General features: G+C 45.3%; 1 protein-coding gene across 12 annotated transcripts in view; it reads right to left on the bottom strand.

The window, feature by feature from the left end:
- The window catches only part of LOC135557538 (receptor-type tyrosine-protein phosphatase kappa), a 150,404-nt gene that overhangs the window by 26,864 nt on the left and 102,089 nt on the right, over positions 1-21,451 (bottom strand). For all 12 annotated transcript variants that reach the window (XM_064990878.1, XM_064990877.1, XM_064990875.1 and 9 more), the window contains exons 8-13: positions 10,172-10,474; positions 7,674-7,783; positions 5,787-5,988; positions 3,773-3,878; positions 1,527-1,797; positions 1,306-1,342 (exon numbers count right to left, since the gene is read on the bottom strand). In XM_064990878.1, coding sequence (XP_064846950.1) covers positions 1,306-1,342; positions 1,527-1,797; positions 3,773-3,878; positions 5,787-5,988; positions 7,674-7,783; positions 10,172-10,474 — 1,029 coding nt within the window. The remainder of the gene's footprint in view (positions 1-1,305; positions 1,343-1,526; positions 1,798-3,772; positions 3,879-5,786; positions 5,989-7,673; positions 7,784-10,171; positions 10,475-21,451) is intronic.

Here is a 21,451-nt window from a genome sequence, read left to right on the forward strand (position 1 = left end):
GAGTCAGTGTGTTGGCAGCAGCCACTCAATGTTAGTGGTGGCTGTTTAACAGTCTGATGGCCTTGAGATATAAGCTGTTTTTCAGTCTCTCGGTCCCAGCTTTGATGCACCTGTACTGACCTCGCCATCTGGATGATTCCTGGGTGAACAGGCAGTGGCTCGGGTGGTTGTTGTCCTTGATGATCTTTATGGCCTTCCTGTAACATCGGGTGGTGTAGGTGTCCTGGAGGGCAGGTAGTTTGCCCCCGGTGATGCGTTGGGCAGACCTCACTAGCCTCTGGAGAGCCTTACGGTTGTGGGCGGAGCAGTTGCCGTACCAGGCGGTGATACAGCCCGCCAGGATGATCTCGATTGCATCTGTGGAAGTTTGTGAGTGCTCTTTGGTGACAAGCCGAATTTCTTCAGCCTCCTGAGGTTGAAGAGGCGCTGCTGCGCCTTCTTCACGATGCTGTCTGTGTGGGTGGACCAATTCAGTTTGTCTGTGATGTGTATGCCGAGGAACTTAAAACTTACTACCCTCTCCACTACTGTTCCATCGATGTGGAAGAGGAGAGTAGTGGGAGAGAGAGAAGTAGGGTGGAACTCAATTACCTGTCGACTTGACGGGACTATTGCTTCTATGTCGCCTAGCCTAGTGCCTTTTGAATGCGATGCTGAAGCTAAACTGACTGGCCCTTTAATTGTAGTAAGAGACAGTCATAGCACATGAAATAGACAGTCATAGCACTTGCAAAAATGCATATTCAGCATAAATGTTGTCCATAATCTATAATGCAGATCATTTCAATAGTGCAAGAGGACAGAGTCCATGAATCGGCAACCTATTTCCGTTTGATTTACATCACGGATGAGCTGGCACTGTATGAATTGTAACAATTGAATGACCACTCCCTCTTAATCACCAAAAACCAACAGCATGGCTTTATTATGAAAACCAGTGAGCTTTCTCTCTCTCTATCTGTGAAATCCAAAGGATTGACACTGCTAGCCCCCTGTTCCCACAGAAACAAGCTGTTCACCAGAGAAGGTGCTTTTACAAGCGCGAATGTTACAAATAAATAAGCTTTCCTTAATTCTGCCTCAATCCAGATCCTCGCTGCACGACAATTCTCTTGGAAGAGTGACAGAAAATAAAGTGGCACACACATTATCACGTAACAGTTCTTCGTCGGAGCACAAGAGAGGGCAGGGCATTCATTGGCTACTGGGAAAAGTGAAATCCTACTGTACTGTACGGTCAATGCATTAATATTGGGCAAGAAGGACTTTTATTGTTGTACAAATAAGCAAAAATGTAAGTCTTACCTTTCGTTGCAAGTCTCAGACATTGTGTTTTTGTTTCCTGTGGAAAAAAATAAAAATAAAATACAATACAACATAAGGATTTTAATTCATTTAAAAGGGTGGGGTGGCAAACAATGCTCCTCAATGTAAAACTCAGTTTTAAGACAGACTTAAAACCCCAATAACTCAATGGGGTAACGTTAGAGAATCCTTTTGGCTGATAGGGCGTGGTGTATATTCACCTTCTCCACGCTGCTGACGGCCTGGAAGTAGATGTTATAGTTCTTCCTGGGAGCGAGCGGAGGGTTCCAGAATCCGTGGTATGTCTTGTTGTCGCCCACCGTGAACGGAGAAGGCTCCGGAAGGTTCCCAGGCGGGAGTTCTGCCGCAAAGTAATACGGTGAACCGCCACTGGAGGCGTGGAAGGAGACTGGGACCTGGTAGCAGTCCACGGAGCTGGCCTCCCTGCGTGTGCGATGAGGATTCAGCTCCTCCACTACGATCTGATAAGCACTGCGGAGAGGAACAGGACATCACAGGCAATCAGTCCTCACAAAACAGTACAAGCAAACAAAGTCAGCTAGCCAAACAAAAGCAGGCTAATCTTAAAGCAATCTCTCACTTCACAGAGCACAGAGAGGGCATGCCAAATGAGTTGAACTGCTGGAATTAGCCCTGGCTTGGTAACATCGTACACGCTGCAGGCCATGATATCTCTACCTGAGCCCATTTATCTGCACATAGCCTTTAACTAATAACAGTCCATTCTCTCTGACTGGGAGGCTGTAGACTAAAGAGAAAGGGCTCATGAAACTCCGGTGGGAGTAAACAGGTCGTGTCTCTCATTAGTATTACAAAGTCACACTGACGTGCTTCGTCTCTCCCCCTAAGGGTCTTAACGTGGCAAGACACGCACTAACCACAGTGCCAGGGCAACTTATAAACACAGCGCAGAGCGAGGAGAGGAGGAGCGCCCCTCGCACACCCATGGAGCTGTAAACCTAGCAGAACCTCCTTCCTTCCACCCTTAGTAATGACTGCCCGGGGGCGCATCTCTCTCTCCCCCCGTCCGCCCTTCCCTCACCATTAGCGCCCAGCGGCATGACAGCCTTCGCCACCTCCCTGACCTTCCATAGCTCCTATTTTAGCTCAAAGCGCCGCAGATCTAAAATGCAAGTGACACTCCATAATGCCGGGCGCAGATGGACACAAAATCTGCCCCCTTCCACCGAAATAGAGTGAGTGCTCTGGCTCGTTTCCTCTTCCTTGTATCGCTTGTCAAACTGTTACAAATTACCTGAGCAGATGGCCTGAAGGCTCATTATAGCTCAATCCCTAATACACACCTTAACCAAACCTCTCTAAATTACCCCTGCACAGAGTTGCTGCGTGATTAGCCAATCAGCTTTCATCAGAGCTTGGCCAGTTTTACGGTGCACAGCCAAAACTGGTCAAATTAAACTATCCTTTTGATAATGCACTCAGGCCACAATCTGTCCAATTCCAAATCACTGTCTATTTTAAAAACACACATCTTTGTTTCGTTGGTACTCCTAAATCCTTTAAAGGCCCATGCCTTCACTACGTCATCCGTTTCGTATGACATGTTACGCCCTGAAAAATGTCATATTGCATATAATTGTTTTGCATTTCGTATGATATGTTACGAGTCCATTTCGTACAATGTGTTACAAATTTGTTGTGCTTAAGATCCTGGACTGTATCTTTAATTGCTACACAGAAATTATTTGATATTGAGATAAAAATGGCTGCATTGGACCTTTAAGCGGGTAAAAACATGACATAATCCTAGTGGCAGTGTATTTCCCAATCCTAATACCCACCCTCCATTGCATATTTGGTATCTGATTAAGCGATTCATCTTTATGATATTTGTAACAATACTCTACACAACGTCTGTATCCCAGAAAAAAAACTGCCACATTTAGAGGGGTGTGTGACATATTAGCAACAACTGCCACATCCACTGAGTGAGTGCCTGTGAGGAAGAAATGTGGTCAGCTGGTTTTGTATTCAGGGCTGTTGTCCTTCCCCTCCCCATCTGCGGCCCCTCCAATTTCACAATCGAAGCCCAGGCCTGGCCGCATAATAGCTGATTTACTGAATCTGAGAGCAAAGAGTTATCTTCAAATTCCCTTTATGACAAGTACCTTCAAACTCCATATCCCTGCCGATTGTGATAGGGGAGGGGAAATGAAAAGGCACAGGCCAACAATGGCCAAATCAAATAGAGATCGGCAGGGCCATGGACCTGAATATCTAAATTCCCTGCAGAGTCTCTGAAAACATTACCCAGCAGTGCTCTCTCTATTTGTGGGCTGTGCTGCATTAAGGGACAGGGAGGGACAGGGAACAACAGGACACAAACGACCTGACAGAGAGGTCAGGCAAGCGGACGGAGGAGCTTCATTAAAATGATTGGATGGAACCTTTGGACTAGAACAAAGCCAGGCATTAGTTCTCTTACCTGATAGGGGCACCTTTGGCCTGAGCTGGCTTCAGTAGGACCGTGATGGTGGTGGCCGTCTCATTCAGAAACGCCTCGGATCCATCATACTCCTCCAGAGTTGGGGCTTGGGGGGGGGGGGGGGACAAGAATTAAATGCAAAATCACAGATGGAGGAAAAATGCAAGAGTGGGGGTAATCGACGGCAACGGGGTGTACTATGTTGAAGGCTTGGGGAAAGCATGCTCCACCAAGACACATTATGTTTCATTTTGAACTTGGCTGAACTTGGCTTTATTATTATAGTACTGCAAAGTGCATAGTAAACAGCCCCTCTCCTGCTTGGAACATGTTTTCTAATGCATTTCTGAGAATTGAAACCCAACAGTTTTGCCAAAAAAGCATGAAATGATGTTTCCTGTGTGATTACAACTAAATTGTGTACATTACATCTCTTAAAGATTGAACTAGGTGTTTAGTGCAAAAAGCACAAGGCCTTTCTTACTCAAGAAAGGCTACTGGCCTTATTTGCCAATATATCAAGAAGCTTTTAGCTTCTATTCACCTGCTTAATTTGGTTGCTTTAAATTCTGTCTGTGGTTCGCATTATTATCTAATGAGGTCCTAGGTTGTCACTTCAACAGATTTCAAATACATCCCTGTCTAGTGCATGTTGAGTGCTGCCAAGATTAGAGTTGGGAAAATAGTGTGCTGAAGAAAATGACTCCAACAGGTATGGAGAATCCATATATTCCATTAAGCAACCGAGTTACTGATACAGTAACCATTACAGACAGATATCTCAGCGCTGTGCTTAGTATTATGGGAGAAATTGCTCTGAAAATCAAAACCCATAACCCAATCACATTATGCATTAAAATGCACTATTTTCACCCCATTTTGGTTACTTTGCTTCCTAGATGCTACTTGCAGCTGAAGTGCTAACAGACCCTTTTTAACGTAACGACAACAACGATAACAGTTACATTATGCATCAATTTAACACAACTATGATAGCTACTTATTATATACAATAAACCATATTTCCTCTGGTATCACTCCTTATAGCCTAGCAGCTGCAACACCACTGCCATTGTATATGTAATCTACCATACTAGGTAGGAACCTCTCAGTCCGGTTTCCCTTGTAAAAGAGGTCTTCTGACCTCAATGGGACTTCCTGGATAAATAAAGGTTAAAGGTCCAATGCAGTTGTCTCAATATTAAATCCTTTCTGGGTAACAATTAAGTGTACCTTACGGTGATTGTTTTCAATCCAAATGGTCAAAAATAGACAAAAATAGCTTCTTAGCAAAGAGCAATTTGTCAAGCAAGAATTTTGCTAGGACTCTCTGAGTGGGGAGGGGAGAACTGAAAACTAGCAGTTATTGGCGGAGAGGTTTGGAACTCTCTTATTAGTCTATTAACTTGTTTACCGCCTGGTGTTGTCACCGGGCAGGCCAAAACTCCATCCTACCAAAACAGGCTGAAATTTCAGGGGGTCTTTTCAAACAGCTCTTACACTAAAAGGGCATTATCATAGTATTCACAATTTCACAGTATTATTCCAACCTCATTTGAAAATATATACCGAATGTACAAAACATTAAGAACCATGACATAGACTGACCAGGTGAAAGCTATGGCACCTTATTGATGTCACCACTTCAATCAGTGTAGATAATTGGGAGGAGACAGGTTAGAGAAGGATTTTTAAGCCTTGAGATAATTGAGACGTAAATTGTGTATGTGTGCCATTCAGAGGGTGAGCGGGCAAGACAAAAGATTTAAGTGCCATTGAACTGGGTATGGTAGTAGGTGCCAGGTGCACCAGTTTGTGCCAAGAACAGCAGAGCTGCTGGGTTTTTCATGCTCAACTGTTTCTGTATCTGTAACTGTGTGTATCAAGAATGGTCCACCACCAAAAGGACATCCAGTCAACTCGACACAACTGTGGGAAGCATTGGAGTCAACATGGGCCAGCATCCCTGTGGAACGTATTCAACAGAGTACGTGGGGGTGGGGAATAAATGTACCAGAGATGTTGGTGGTGATGTTGAGTGTGGTTGGGGGCCCGAAGCCCTTGACGGTGCTGGCTCGTATGATGAACTGGTAGGTGGTGCCAGGGTGCAGCTGGTTGAAGACGTGATGAGAAGTGTTCCAGGGCAGCGACACGATCAGAGGAGGCCGCAGTAACGGCACCGAGGGGTCAAAGGACCGAATACCATTGTAGCTGATCTGTCAGGGGAGGGAGAGGTGAGGGAAATACAATATTTACCTAATGAGCTGTCGAAAAAGTGTTCAAGCAAATGGTAATGAGGTTTCTGTTACATTATGCTGTGATGGAACATTTTTTATCCGTCTTTAAGTAAGCGGAATGCACATACATAGCAAAGTACATATAGCAAAGTTTTAAAAAATGACATTTGTTTTCAGTGATTTTTCTGCATTGTGTTTACAGCATGCATACAATCTCATAAACCTGGACTAAAATGTGTGATAAAGATTTTGATCATGTGACTTCCCATGTCATTATGTCGTACGTGTCATGTGACTTCCCATGTCATTATGTAGTAAGTGTCATGTTACATTCCCATGTATTATGTGGGCCAGTGTTCTCATACTCTCACAGCTTGATGACATTTGAGAATGAAGAAATGTTTCTTCCATACACCCCATTGCACACAAGCTATGAATCACTGTTGTTTTTACCTTAAATAATACAATACAGTTAATTATGGATCAGAACACCTTATTTTCATACTGTATCTAAGCAGTACTCAAAAAAGTATTTTTCAACAGTAACATACAATTAGTTCCCCTTCGAACCCACTGTCCACTGTTTGAGTTACAGTATTTGCACCATAGTCCTGTATGAAAAAGGAGCAGGATGTTTCCAGAGGGACAATAAAGGTTCATAAAACCTGTGAAACATGGTTTAGATATACAAACCACATGTGGATCCTGGACAGACCCATCTACCCCCCCCCCCCTCCATTCCCCACCTCTCTCCATACTCCCACCTCTCCCTCCCCTCTCCTACCTCTCCCTCCTCTCTCCTACCTCTCCCTCCTCTCTCCTACCTCTCCTCCCCTCTCCTACCTCCCACATGTGGATCCTGGACAGACCTGTCTACCCTCACACCTCCACCCCCAATCCCCCCACTCTCTCCCTCCCTTCCCCACCTCTCTCCATACTCCCACCTCTCCTACCCCTCCTCCCTCCCTCCCTCCCTCCCTCCCTCCCTCCCTCCCTCCCTCCCTCCCTCCCTCCCTCCCTCCCTCCCTCCCTCCCTCCCACATGTGAATCCTGGACAGACCTGTCTACCCTCACACCTCCACCCCCAATCCCCCCCACTCTCTCCATCCCTTCCCCACCTCTCTCCATACTCCCACCTCTCCTACCTCTCCCCCTCCCTCCCTCCCTCCCTCCCTCCCTCCCGCCCCGCCCTCCCTCCCTCCCTCCCACATGTGAATCCTGGACAGACCTGTCTACCCTCACACCTCCACCCCCAATCCCCCCACTCTCTCCCTCCTTTCCCCACCTCTCTCCAAACTCCCACTTCTCCCTCCCCTCCCCCTCCCTCCCTTGCCCACCCCCGTCACTCCCTTCCCCACCTCTCTCCATATCTCTCCTCTCTCCCTACCCCACCCCCGTCACTCCCTTCCCCACCTCTCTCCATATCTCTCCTCTCCTCTCTCCCTACCCCACCCCCGTCACTCCCTTCCCCACCTCTCTTCATATCTCTCCTCTCCTCTCTCCCTACCCCACCCCCGTCACTCCCTTCCCCACCTCTCTCCATATCTCTCCTCTCCTCTCTCCCTACCCCACCCCCGTCACTCCCTTCCCCACCCGCACCTCTCTCCATACCCCTACCTCTCCCACCCCTGCCCTCCCTCCCCCTGACCATAATGCTTCATTACCTCATACTGGGTGATGATCCCATTGGGCTCCAGTGGTTCCTTCCAGTAGAGGAAGATCCGATCCTCAAACGGTGTGGCTTTCATGGACTGGCTGGGAACGGGGCCAGGCACTGCATTAGGACAGAAGACAGGAGGAGTAGGTCCTAGTGCAATCAAAGGAAGGCCACTGTGCTGTAATGAATCCTATTCTCACAGAGAGAGCCACTCCTGAGCCTCTGCGCCCGTAACAAGACCACTGATTGGATTTACTTACCGTAAAGCAACATGTTGAAAATGGCATAATAATGTAGAGCTCTGTGCTAGCACTGACTGGCAGACACTCGAATCCCTGGTGTTTGTTTTTTTTATTGAATTTTGATAATGTATTTACACAAGCTGAGATCAAGGTGCAATGTCTTTTCAAGAGCATCCTCTCTCTCTGTCTGCATGTTTTATGATCAAATTAGTCTTCTTTAATTTGTAACTTTCACTATTAGAGTACATCCATCAGCAAGAGAAACCAGCATGCCAGTGTAACAGTATGATTTTGGACCGTCCCCTCGCCCATACCCGGGCGCAAACCAGGGACCTTCTGCACACATCAACAACAGTCACCCTCGAAGCGTCGTTACCCATCGCTCCACAATAGCCGCGGCCGTGTGCAGAAGGTCCCTGGTTCGCGCCCGGGTATGGGCGAGGGGACGGTCTAAAATTATACTGTTACATTTAGCCGCGGCCCTTGCAGAGCAAGGGGAACTACTACTTCAAGGTCTCAGAGCAAGTGACGTCACCGATTGCACACCGCTAACTAAGCCAGCCGTTTCACATCCGTTACACTAGACCACTGTGACATGAGTACTGATCAGTGGAAAACTAAATGTATTGAGTAGAATCTCCAATCCAAAATGTTAATGTATTGTAACTCTCTACGAAGATACTTCCTAGTGTTTCGTCTAACATTTTAGCAGTACAATAGCTGAGATAGCAGGGCTGTCAATGGGTAACAGTAGTAGCCTAATATTCTGAGGACCTTCGTAATACATCCTGGATTGGTGAACACTACTGACTGACAGCCTCATCACTACTGATGAAACCTGGCAGTCCCACGGGTCTCTATGGCTGCCACAGGACTGGTCTGCCATGGGGCTGTGTCTGCCTGCATGCCTGTCTCCCTGGGCTGTGTTCTAGTCTAGTCAGGCTGGGTTGGGGATGTCCAAAGCCCTCTCCTTCACAGCAGACAGACAGAGAGCAGTAGCGTGACCAGGTCACATGGTTGGGTGCTTGTCAGGCCTGTCTGTCTGAAGAGAGGAGCAGGGCCCGGGGGCGGCGCGCATGTGCGTGTCTGCTGTCTCCAGTTCAGTGTTAGAGGAACTGTTTACGTGGGCCTCTCTTCTCCTCCCCCCCAAGTCAGACAAACTTAAATTGATCAAATCTGGTGGATGGATGTCACTGCGACATCAGCTTTTTACACGCAAAAAAAAACAAAAAACGCATGCATTCCTTTTTCCTGGCTGATGCTACTGAAAATGGGCTTGGTTTGACATGTTAAAAACAATCAGACAGATTTCTCTTCTGCTGTTGGAATACCACTGAAAAGTTATACACCCCAATCTATTAAAAAACTAAACAAATTGTAGAAATAGGTAATAACATGTTTTTATTTATTTAGAATTTTTTATTTAACCTTTAGTTAACTGGGCACGTCAGTTAAGAACAAAATCTTATTTAAATGACGGCCTAACCCGGCCAAACCCAGGCGACGCAGGGCCAATTGTGCGCCACCCTATGGGACTCCCAATCACAGCCGGATGTGATACAGCCCGGATTTGAACCGGGGACTGTAGTGACACCTCTTGCACAGAGATGCAGTCCCTTAGACTGCTGTGCCACTCGGGAGCCTAGCAGGACCGGAATATAACCCCAAAACAAATCTCTAGCTACATGCAGAATCAGGGAAAAGTTCAAATAAGTTCTGGTGGAACAATTACAGAGGGCTCAGTCATTTCTCTAACATTATCTCCTGGGCTTGTGCGAACGTGAAGTGAGATTTAAACAGGTCCTCTTCAAGGGACAACATGTCTGCCGGTAGCCACAGGATAGAGCTGGTCACCTGGCTGCATGATTATAATACTGAAGCGTTTAATGTGAGTTACAAATTCCGGGCTGCCGCCAGTGCTGTTATCTCAGCCCTTGGTTAGCTACCCAGCTAGTGTCTATTCAGAGAGCAACAGTGAGAAAACGTGCCCTGCTTTGAAATGAGTAACTCAGCCCAGAGGTAGGAATCACAGGAGGGCAGCAAAGAGCATGAGTCAATTTCAACTGGTTACAAACAGAGCTCGATACATCTACCTTTTCAAAATAAATGAGAATTATAGAGATAGAAAAACACGCGCAATGTATGTGGGTGAGCTTGATTCGTTAACACTGATGAATAAGTGTGAATTCTACATCTGAAATCTGAGCATTAAAAAAAGCCTCCCTGTCTCCTGACACCTATCTGTTATGTAGAGTGCACATACCATCTTCATCTGTCTGGATGATGGTCTCGTCGCTCTCCTTGCGTCCCTCGGGGTTGGTGAGGATCATCTTGAGGCTGACGTTGGTGTTGGGGGGCAGGTTGCCCACCACGTGGCGTGGGGCCTTGGGGTCCATGTCCAGGCAGTCGGCCTTGGTCTGATTGTTGGCGTTGTAGTAATGGTAGCAGATGGTGACGTTGAAGGTGTGGCAGCGGGTGATGTTGTAGCCCAGAGACTCCCAGTCCACAGCGATGAACCTGGCCTGGGTCTCGGCAATCTTCAGCTTCTTCGGGGTCCGCATCGGCTCTGGAGGAGAAAAAGAAACCCATGACTACAACTATGGCCAACATAAAATCACTGGAGAGACCCGTTTGTGTACAGTGTCATCTGATGTGGGGACAACATATACTGCCTGTCTGCCACAGAAGAATGTGCATGGTTAGCCAGTATTAACACATCAGTTCCACATGGATGCTCTGTGAAAGTGTGGTGTTGATGATGGTGCCTGACAATTGTCCTTCAGCAGCACGGTGGCCAGTCTACACAAAGCTCCACTTTTCTTTTCCTCATCCCCGGATCAGAACATATCCACAGACAAATAATGAGGACGTTATGAGGATTAAATGTCCATGTGAGAGAAGGGGAGGGGGGGGTCTAATGAGCAACGTAAACTGTGTGGATTGTGTTGAGCCAGCGCTGGTGACCAGGAGGACACTCACACAGCCTCTTAAGGGCTTCTGAATTAGCCAATATATCACCCTGGGAGAAAGTCAATATAATCCAGCCCGCAATCCATCAAGCAATCGCGCCATGCTGGATACTAATGACTCTAATAGTCCAATTTACCTGCGCGATTAAGGCAATGATGCAAGTAGCGCCTTTGTCTCACCGTGACTGTTTGCTATGTGGAGATGCAGCCAACACTGCAGCAACCAGAAAGGGCAGGACTTCAATAGGAGAATAACTTTAAACACTTTTAACACTGTATTTGTGTACTGTGCTGATTTCCTCATTTACAATGCAGTTGTTTGGACTTTCTGTACATTCATATTTGGATTATCACCAAATAGTATTATCATGTTAGGCTTTATATTCAAAATACTACGCATTTCCTGTCTGTGCATAAACATGAGTTTGGGGCCAGGTTTGAGGGTTTAAGGGGCTTTCAATTTGTCCTCTATTGATGCGTTTCAGACACCGGCCTCGTCGTGGCTAAAGTGCAGGACCAGACATGTAGAGGTTGTGGGGGTTCAGTCTCAGTCTTCCACCGCAGTGAGCCCTGGTGCCCCTTCCCACTCTGCAACACTCATTCATTGAGTAATGGGGTAAGGATTCTGCCATGGCCGGCCTGGGGGGGTGTGTACGCGTGCACCGTGCAGGCTCTTGGCGTGGCAGGCCATCCTCACACAAAAGCCTCTCTCTCTCAAATGTCCTCCGTGGAAACAGACCTGCCCTTATTCTGTGCAGTCTCATCTCTACGAACACTGTTCTGAGCCACAGAAAGAGAGATTGACAAAAAGGTTAGAGGCGTTCTATGTATATGCATGTTAATAACATGTTCTTTTTAGGCCAAACTGACAAAAAGAGAAGAGGAGAAAGGTTAACTCGTGGTGCTAAATCACAGATTGTCCATTTTTAAAGGCTGGGCCCTCAGCTGGGTGTAATCACCTGCTCTTTGATGAGCGTCGCCCAGGAGAGTCCTTCCTTTCTAGCCTAATTAAAATGAAAAGCTCTGAATAAAGACTGGGGACTTGTTAACATGAATCTGAGATCGACTGTTGGCTCTGGGGGTTATTATGGATAAAGCTCTCTACAACTTCATACACTGTTAGCGAGATAGTGGGCCATCTCCAACATTCATCTACACCACTTGTCATTATTCGCACTCATTTGTTTGAGCCATTTATATTGATGTGGCGTATTGTCTCAAATCAATGGCATGGATGTTGGCGCTATAGCTTGGGAAAAACATGTCAATAGATACCAAAATGTAATTAAATCCCTCTTTTCCTCGGCGAAGAGTGGGGGGGGGGGACAAATGTTCACACTCCTCTACCACCGTTAACCGCTGCCCTGCAGTGTTTCATTTGAAGTGGCGCCACCGGTGATGATGAAACGTTTGTCGTGACTTATTCAGTGGCCAGTGTTCCTGAGGGTGAGCAGTGCTCAGAGGGGAATTGGTCCAGGAGTGGCCACAGGTTGTCTGTAATAGAGCGGAAGCCGTCGGGAGCAACCTGTTGACCTCCTCTCTCTTCTCTTCACAGTACAAGCATTTATTAAATACCCAGAGAACCGGGAAACTAAAATTCAATTTCTCCCCTTTTTTGCTTCCTGTGCCCGGCGACATGATAGTTCAATACGAGACTATTTCTGTGTAGAGCCAATGTACACTTAGTCAGAGATAATTGTGGAAATAAAAGCAAGGGAGAGAAAAGAATGAAGAGGAAAAAGAATACGAGGGTAGAGACACACATCTCCCATAGGTCCGTTTTACCTATAACAAGTCATTATCTGGTTGTCACTCACTGGGAAACGCACACAAAATTCAGTTGAGCCAGTGACAGCATGCAATTTCTGCACATTTTCACATGGCACATTTATTTTTTTTCTTAAATCTCGACAGGTTCTTTGGAGGCACGTCATAAATGAATGGAACGAATAAGTCAGTGCATTTTCCCCCACATAATAATACTCTTTGTAAGTTTGGTCAAGGGCAAAATCATTTCAAAAGCTGATTTTCCTGACAATAGAGAGTGAGGTCAACAGTGACAAATAGCGAGAGTAAGAGCGAGAGAAGGCCATTCTAACAGAAGAATCGGAGAATTCAGTCATAATGACATGTTATGATCAGGGACACGTTTCATCTGCCAAGTGGAACACATGAAAAAGCCAGGGTAAAACTATTCCTATAATCTTTACCACACTTGATCCACTCCAGCATATGTGCACAACGTGAACTTAGTAACGGCCAAATGATTTAGGATCAGCCTGAAATGGGCCTTGACTGGGAGATAGAGGCAAAGCCAAATTACATTACAACCTATTAGTAAGTGCCCAACCCATATGATGACCCGAAATTCAACTATTCAGTTTGGGGGTGAAAAGATAAAAGAGTAGACAAAATAAATGAAAGTACCAGGGACGAATAGAGTCAGATAGATTCCTGACATCCTCCATCATTTAAATGTCAACCAGGCAATAATAAGTTGGGGTTAGAAATTAATTGCTTACGACTTCCAATGCCCCAACAACTTTCACCACATGCGTACACACAAAGAAGCAATAACATTTGCATAGCAGACAATTACCTGTCCCCCTCTCTCTCTTGCCCCCCCCAACCATTCCCTCTTCTTTATTCTGTGTATTCTATCACCCAGGGCCATGATTAACAACGCGTGTACCCTTCAGAGCTGATCAATAGCCGTGAAGTCCTGCATTAACTTCACAGATTAGGCAAGCCCCCTATAATAAATTCCATCGATTCCGGCAGCCTCAGATGCTAAAATCCCAGAGTATTTTTCAAGCCTTAAATTAAAAGGAGATATACGGTCCTGGGAGAGGCAAGGTGCCAGAGCGATTAGGAAAGCGTGCCCACTTTCCTAACTCTCCTTTTTCAGGATGGATGCAGGCTGCAGCCCGGTGGCTCACCATACTAAACAGGACAGGGCCCTCCTTTGGCCCCTCAATTCAAACACACATTTCCCCTCTGACCCTCCTTGCACTAGGCTTCCTTTATCTACAGTGCAGTGGGTGGGTGAGGAGGGGTGAGGGAAAGAGGGGTCGGGGGGGGGGTCTGGAACGTGGCCATTTGGGATGAGGACACCGTGGCGTCGTCCCTGGATCTTTAATCAACCATTGATGTCGAAAACAAAACCCATTGTTTGTACCGCCCGCTCTTCGCGGCGAGCCGACAATGTATTCTTTGTCTCCACGGCGTTCAGCAGAGAGAAAAAGTAACATTTGCATATACGGAGGTAAATATTTCTCTACAGAGTGCTTACATGATTCAAAGGCATGTCTGAAGCACCTGATTAAGTGCACAAGCAATCAATCATAATCAAATAAGCAGTCACCAGACTCCTTAATGACAAAAAAAACACATTGAATATCCTGTATTGATTTCAGATCTTCCCTCCTTATTTTGCAGCTTGATTCCATTATTTGTTTGCTAATCCGATTAGCAAGGCCCATGATTGCATTATAAGAGAGTTTAAGAATCTGTCACCCATTGGGCTAAATGACCAATGAGGACGCGTCATGGCATTGCTGACGTGCTGCTGGTCCAAACAAATTACACACAGGGGGCTGGGAATGTGACAGGACGGTCACTGTCCTTCCTGCTGGATGGCAATCAGCGACGCTGCCAACCAGGCTCCACGGACCATGATTGATGTTGATTGGATGGAAAGGCCTGTAGTAATGCACCAACGTTCGCTAGCTTGGCATAGCCGGACTAAGAGAATTTAAGACACTCTATATTTTGCTATGTGCATTTCTGCATGTAGTTGGTGTATACACGTCCAAGAAAGGTGATAAGTACTGTCAATCAAATCTCTAATTGTCACACAACAGACACCAGGTGCAGGGAGAAAAACCCCTTTTAAATTATCGGATGCAAATTTATTTGAGTTGTTCAAAAATGCAAATATTGTTGTGAGTCTAGGAATGCAAACCAAAGACGCTTTGCCTCCACGTGGATCCCACAACAGGTGCTGTCATTGTCGCACAGGAAAACAAAGCCCCCATTTCTCCTGTTTGTGGGCAGAACAGGGGGATTAGATCTTTAATTGCACCAGGAGTCTCCTGTTTGCTCACAGATTGCTTCTTCTCTGCTTCCCAACTTTCTTAACGTCAATCACAGTCGCCCGGTCTTCCACACTGCTCCACCACTATCTCTCCCAGGCTCCACCGGCTTTCATATGAAATCGACAGCTAAACCTTTTGGAGCAGAACAGCTTCTTTATCTCCTAGAATGGCAATAATGTCAGCCAGGAAGGCGGCTGCGGCTTGCACTGCGTTGCTCTGCAACATGTCTTGTCTGTCACTCTTTTATCATGACAAGAAAGGGAAAAAGTTAATGAAACACCCCAAAAAGAATGTAATTGAGGATTAAGGCAGACAAATTGTAGCTTGTGTAAATCAAATGGAGTTGCTAAACTTTGTAGAAGGTTCTGCTCTTTGACCACCCTGGCAGAGACAGGGATCGCGGATGACCAGGCATAATGGGTGTTTTCCAGAAATGGTGTGATTTGATGGTGATGGTGACAGCATACGGGGATAGGGTCACTATGGGAAGGGGAAACAGCACAACAGGGTCTGGAGCAAACACACTTCAATTCCCCATAGGCCTTGCTGCCTGAGATTGCATGGTCAACAACAGGCCACTGTGACAAGCAGTGGGCCGTCAAGAATTGCACGAAGGACAGTATTTGTATTCCGACCCGACCCGCAAAAAAAACCTGCATAGGATAAAGGGGCCCATTTCGAAGGACACAAGATTTCAATAGAGATTTTACACAGAATAAGACCTTCAGACTACACAAGCTATATGATTCCATAGTTAAGCAGGCTGACGCACTCTCCCCACCGTCACATGTGCAGCTATCGCCCCTTCTCAAGGAGACATGGGAGAACAAAGCCTAAGGACGGCCAGCAGAGGGAACAGAGCATTTGCAAGGAGACCTCCTCAACAAAGCAATCTGAGAGTCACTGTAATTGTGTTCACCCTATTGTGGTTGATCTTTTGCGCCTCCATTGTGATTTGTTTTCTATCTCTCAGACTGCAGACGCCTAGCAGAGTGTTTTCCACTTCTTAAACCTGAGAGACGTTTTAAAAGGAAGCGCAGTCATTTCTTTTTTAAATGAAGATCTGACAGCCACCATCAGGCACACACTATGTCTCTGGCCAGTCGGGAGGACAGCGAGACGTTTCTATATGAATAAAATCCAGTGGAAACGCTCCATTACTAGTCTGTCCATCTCTCTGCTCTTGTGAGTCAATACAAAACAAGTGGGGTGAGTAATAGGAGGCATTTCACCTAATTGATTAGAATTGTCAGGTCAGAAAGCTAAATGCAATTTTGAAGTGGCGCTCGCCACTTGTCGGTGCAGCAGTTTCTTCACTCGTGGCGAGAGAGAGAGAGAGAGAGGGGGAGAGAGAGAGGTCTTATTGAGGAGCACTCCCTCTCTCTCGCTTTCTCTCCCTCTTTCTGGTCTTCTTGACATAACTGTGATAAGTGGAGGGATTGAAAATGGATGGCTAATGGTGAAATCAACTTGGGGCTAAGCTGGCCTTTGGAATAGAGGTATTAATAAGGGTGGCTGTTTTCTCCATTTACCTCTCCATTAGCCTGGGAACCATTTGGGTGGTCTCTGGGGGTGACCCAATTGATGTAGACCTTCCAATGACGAGGCGGCGGCGAAATCAACAGCCAGCTGCCCACACATTTCCCATTATTCCGCTTCCCATCGAACCACCACAGAACATCCACTCTGCAATAAAGCTTGGCCAACATAGCTTTCCTGCCACACATCACTTACATGGTTATGGGGAGAATGTAAATCCAATATCATTTATTTTTAATTGTGTTTTTAGCTGCTCCTGTAGGTCCCTATGGACCAGTGAATGTTGAGGCGAACACTGGGATGCACTAGACGCTAAGGCTGTCTAATGTGCTTTGCTCCATTAACCTCTGCTGGCTAAGACATTGTATCTAGCTAATGGCGTGTACATTACTTAACGGGTAGAAATATACAGACCCCCCCCAAAAAACATCAATATCAACCCGGGGGAGAGGAGAAAGGGAAACTGCAAACTCTTTAGAGGATACAAGTTTATCACACTTTTCTCGCTGGCTGAAGAACGAACATTTAAAAGATATAGCGGTAGCTTGCCACGCAGAGCCAGTGTGTGTGTGTGTGTGTGTGTGTGTGTGTGTGTGTGTGTGCATGCATGTACAGTGCCTTCAGAAACTATTCATAGCCCCTGACTTATTCCACATTTGGTTGTTTTACAGCCTGAATTCAAAATGGATTAAATACATTTTTCCAAAATCACACCCATCTACACACAATACCCCATAATGGACAAAGTGAAAACATGTTTTTAGACATTTTTGCAAACACAGAAATCTCTCATTTACATAAGTATTGACACCCCTAGAATCACCTTTGGCAGCGATTACCGCTATGAGTCTTTCTGGGTAAGTATCTAAGAGCTTTACATGCCTGGAGTGTACAATATTATTCTTTAAAACATTCTTCAAGTACTGTGAAGTTGGTGTTGATCATTGCTAGAAAGCCATTTTCAAGTCTTGCTGTAGATTTTCAAGACGATTTAAGGCAAAACAGTAAAAAGGCCACTCAGGAACATTCAATGCCAACTTGGTAAGCAACTCCAGTGTATATTTGGACTTGTGTTTAAGGTTAGTGTTCTGCTGAAAGGTGAATTTGTCTCCCAGTGTCTGTCGGAAAGCAGACTGAACCAGGTTTTCCTCTAGGATTTTACCTGTGCTCACCGCTATTCTGTTTCTTTTTATCGTGAAAAACTCCCTAGTTGTTGACAAGAATACTCATAACGATGACAAGAATACTCATAACATGATGTAGCCAGCATGCCTGTAAATATGAAGATTGGTACTCAGTGATGTGTTATGTTGGATTTGCCCTCAAAGATAACACTTTGTGTTCAGGACATGCTCAAAGGAATATTCAGTGTCTTTTTTTGTTTTACCATCTACAAATAGGTGTCCTTCTTTGTGAGGCATTGGAAAACATCCCTGGTCTTTGTGGTTGAGTCTGTATTTGAAATTCCCTGCTCGACCGAGGGACTTTACAGATAATTTTATGTGTGCGGTACAGAGGCGAGGTAGTCTATCAAAAATCATGTTAAACAATATTATTGCACACAGTGAGTCCATCCAACTTTTTATGTGATTTGTTCTTGCCACAACAAAGGGACTTGAATACTTATTGACTGAAGACATTTCAGCTTTTCAGATTTAATTCTTTAAAGAAAATGGTTTTATCTAAAAACATAATTCCACTTTGACCATATGGGGTATTGTGTGTAGGCCAGTGACATTTTAAATCCATTTTAAATTAAGGCTGTAACACAACAAAATGTGGAAAAAGTCAAGGGGTGTGAATACTTTCTGAAGGCACTGTATGCCTGCGTGTGTATGTTAACCAGTATTGGGGGCAAAGTGTTACAAAGTAACGTGTTTGAGTACCCAGACAACTATTTTGTGATAACGAGTAACGCGTTACTTTTTACTTTACTTTTACAATATTATTTCATATTTGACTTTGTTGGTGCAAACAAAGCTACGTTCACCATGGTTCCTGTTTCTGCATGAATGTTGTGGCGGGTAGCTGGCATGGTAGCTGTTAGCTTGATAGCTAGCGAGATGGCAGAAATAATAGTCATGGAAGTATTCATATTACTTTGAATTGGTAGAAGAAAAGGACAGATGCTAACTCTTAAATCTTGACTGACGCTACTGGCAGGATTCAAACACAAAACCATCGGGTGAAGGCGAAAGCACAATTGATTTATTTGGTAATAAAGTAAACAACGTAGCTAGGTGACCAAGTTAGGCTCAGTTGATAAGAATGGACATTTCTCCAGCTCCATCTTCTCCATAAACATAAATGAAAGGACACTACAATTACACATTGTGATCATGTGATTTTACATAGAATATCTCTGCCCAGTTTGTATCTGTGGATACTTATGTGTAAATACAGTAATTCAACAAAATCTTTTAATTTGAGTATTGTAAAGGAGAAATTGCGTCTGTCATTATTCCTTGAGTTGGTATAGCCCAGAGTTATAGATTAGGCTATGGATGGTAGGCTTATTCAAGCCATTCAAAGATCGTGTGCGCCCTGTACTGGGCATAAGAAGGAATGACCAAGGCATCTTCAGAGGGTTTTCTGTTTTCAGTAAAAACGCAAAAGTAATGTAACTTTTTTTTTTACATTGGCATTTTAGTAATTTAGCTGACACTCTAATCCAGAGCGATTTATATGAGCAATTACAGTTAAATGCCTTGCTCAAGATTTTTTACCTACTGGGTTCTGGGATTCAAACCAGCAACCTTTTTCCTACAGGCCCAACGCTGTTAACCGCTAGGTTAATATCTCACATAGCAAAGACAGTTTCGTTCACAAAGCTAGGTATGCTCAGGTTTGAACTCCTCTAAGGTGCTCAGTCTGTCTGTACCTGAGGCTAAATATAAACTCTTGAGTTCTCATTCCTCCTCAACCTGAAACAACTGTCATCCACTCCGCTTAGTACACAAATACTGCTCCAAGATGTCTGATGTCATAGCAGGTACACCGTAAACACCTGAAAACCAGTTACAACTGCCAAATGAGCTTGGCTTCACTGATGAATTCATAATGGGAGCTGCCATCTGTTAATTACCCAACTGAAATTAGCCAATCATTTAGACCCCTCTTTCCCAGACATAATAGGAAATGTATTCATTTGCATGAGTTTAAAACACCCTATCAAACTAGTGCTGTTTGTTTTCACAGTCTCTTTAGAAGTCGGAGGCATTGAAACTCAAACCATCATTTACACTCTTGGTTCTTTGCTCTCAAATGTATTTGCTCTTATTTACTCTCTAAAGTGCCTAGCGGTGCACTACAGGAAGTCAGAGCAGTTGGAAAATATTTAACCATCTTCACATTACTGCCTGGCATCTCTATCTGAATATATCCATTAAAATATTAACCACAGAAAAAAATGAAAATAAATGAAGGCTGAGAGTGTGAAGGGGTGTGTGTGCGTGTGGGTGGCTAGGGCCATCTACTTTAAGTGGTGTCTGTCTTCCCTGTAGCCTACTCGGTGTGTGAACTGCTGACAACTTGCAGCTGATTGTTGACACATCAACCAGGATTAAGGGGCAGGACAATTTGTGACTGTTGTTGTTTTGGTAATCAGTGGCTGTATTGGAGGGGGGGTGGTTTCTCCTCTCCTAGGCAATCAGCAATTAGTACCGGGAGGTGTGCTCTTCACCTCTGCTAGGCAATTAGCAATTAGTGATAGTACTTCAGTCTCCCCTGTTTTCTCAGCGGCAGCTGTAAGCTGTGGTTGTATCAGCGGCGGTGTCAGCGCCAAAACGAACTTCTGCCGAGCTGTTCAATGAAGGAAAGAGAGGAAGGCTCCACACCACTCTCTCACGTGAGTATTTTACCCAGTTATTTTCAGATTCTCATTTTGCTCTTTTGTAGCTTTGTCAACTATGTGTGTTTCTATACCTGTTCGCTTCTCTCCCTGTAGGCCTCTCCCATCTAATTTAGTGTAACCTCAGCGCACAACCCATGCAGAATTCCTGGTCTATGGCAGTGTTCCGAACTGCCAGTCTGGGGTCAAGAATGCAGAGTTATTCCCAGCCTATGCCGCCCTTCAGTCCCTAGGGTTTTTGGCCCTGACATTAATCACCCCAGAGAACACTAATCCCCCAGCTGCGCTCTCTTCCTCTGACTACGTTTTCACTCTTAGTCCGAAAGCATCTGGTCGTCGGGGCACTGGGCTAACAATTTCTCCCTCGCTCACCTGTCCATCTCATTTGAATTCGATGCTGTCACTTTTCCGCTCAAGGTTAACATTGTTGTCATCTATCACCCACCAGGTGCCCTTAGATAGTATCTCAATGAGCTTGACACCTTGATAAGCTAATTTCCTGAAGATGGCTCTTGGCTCATCGCACTGGGCGACTTCAACCTCCTGACGTCTGCCTTTGATTAATTTATTTTCACCTTTCTTCCCCTCCTTACCTCTTGACCTCATCCTTTCCCAGTCCACTCCGACTCACAACGCAGGCAATACGCTTGACCTCATTACTAGAGGCTACTAATCTCTCTGCAACCCCTCTCCATGTCTCTGATCACTACTTTGTTCCTCTTCATCTCTCCTTCAACCCTAACCAGATGGTCATGGCCCGTTGCAATCTTTGCTCTTTCTCTCGCACTACTCTCTCCTATCCTAACATCGCTCCTTTTCCTTCCTGCCTCTTCGGCCCTACTCTCCTCCCTTTCCGCATCCTATGACACACTGTCCACGGCTGGCTTGGCCCTCCCTTCCTGCTGAGTGACTCACCGCAAACTAACAGAACAGAACTGCGTTCTGATGAGAAAATGGAAGCACTTATTTCACTCCCTCTACATTAACTGCTTAACTTCTTGTAACTAGGGGGCAGTATTTTCATTTTTGGAAAAATAACGTTCCCAAAGTAAACGGGCTATTTTGTCAGGACAAGATGCTAGAATATG

This window comes from Oncorhynchus masou, chromosome 16 (assembly GCF_036934945.1).
Source record: "Oncorhynchus masou masou isolate Uvic2021 chromosome 16, UVic_Omas_1.1, whole genome shotgun sequence".
Taxonomy (NCBI): Eukaryota; Metazoa; Chordata; class Actinopteri; order Salmoniformes; family Salmonidae; genus Oncorhynchus; species Oncorhynchus masou.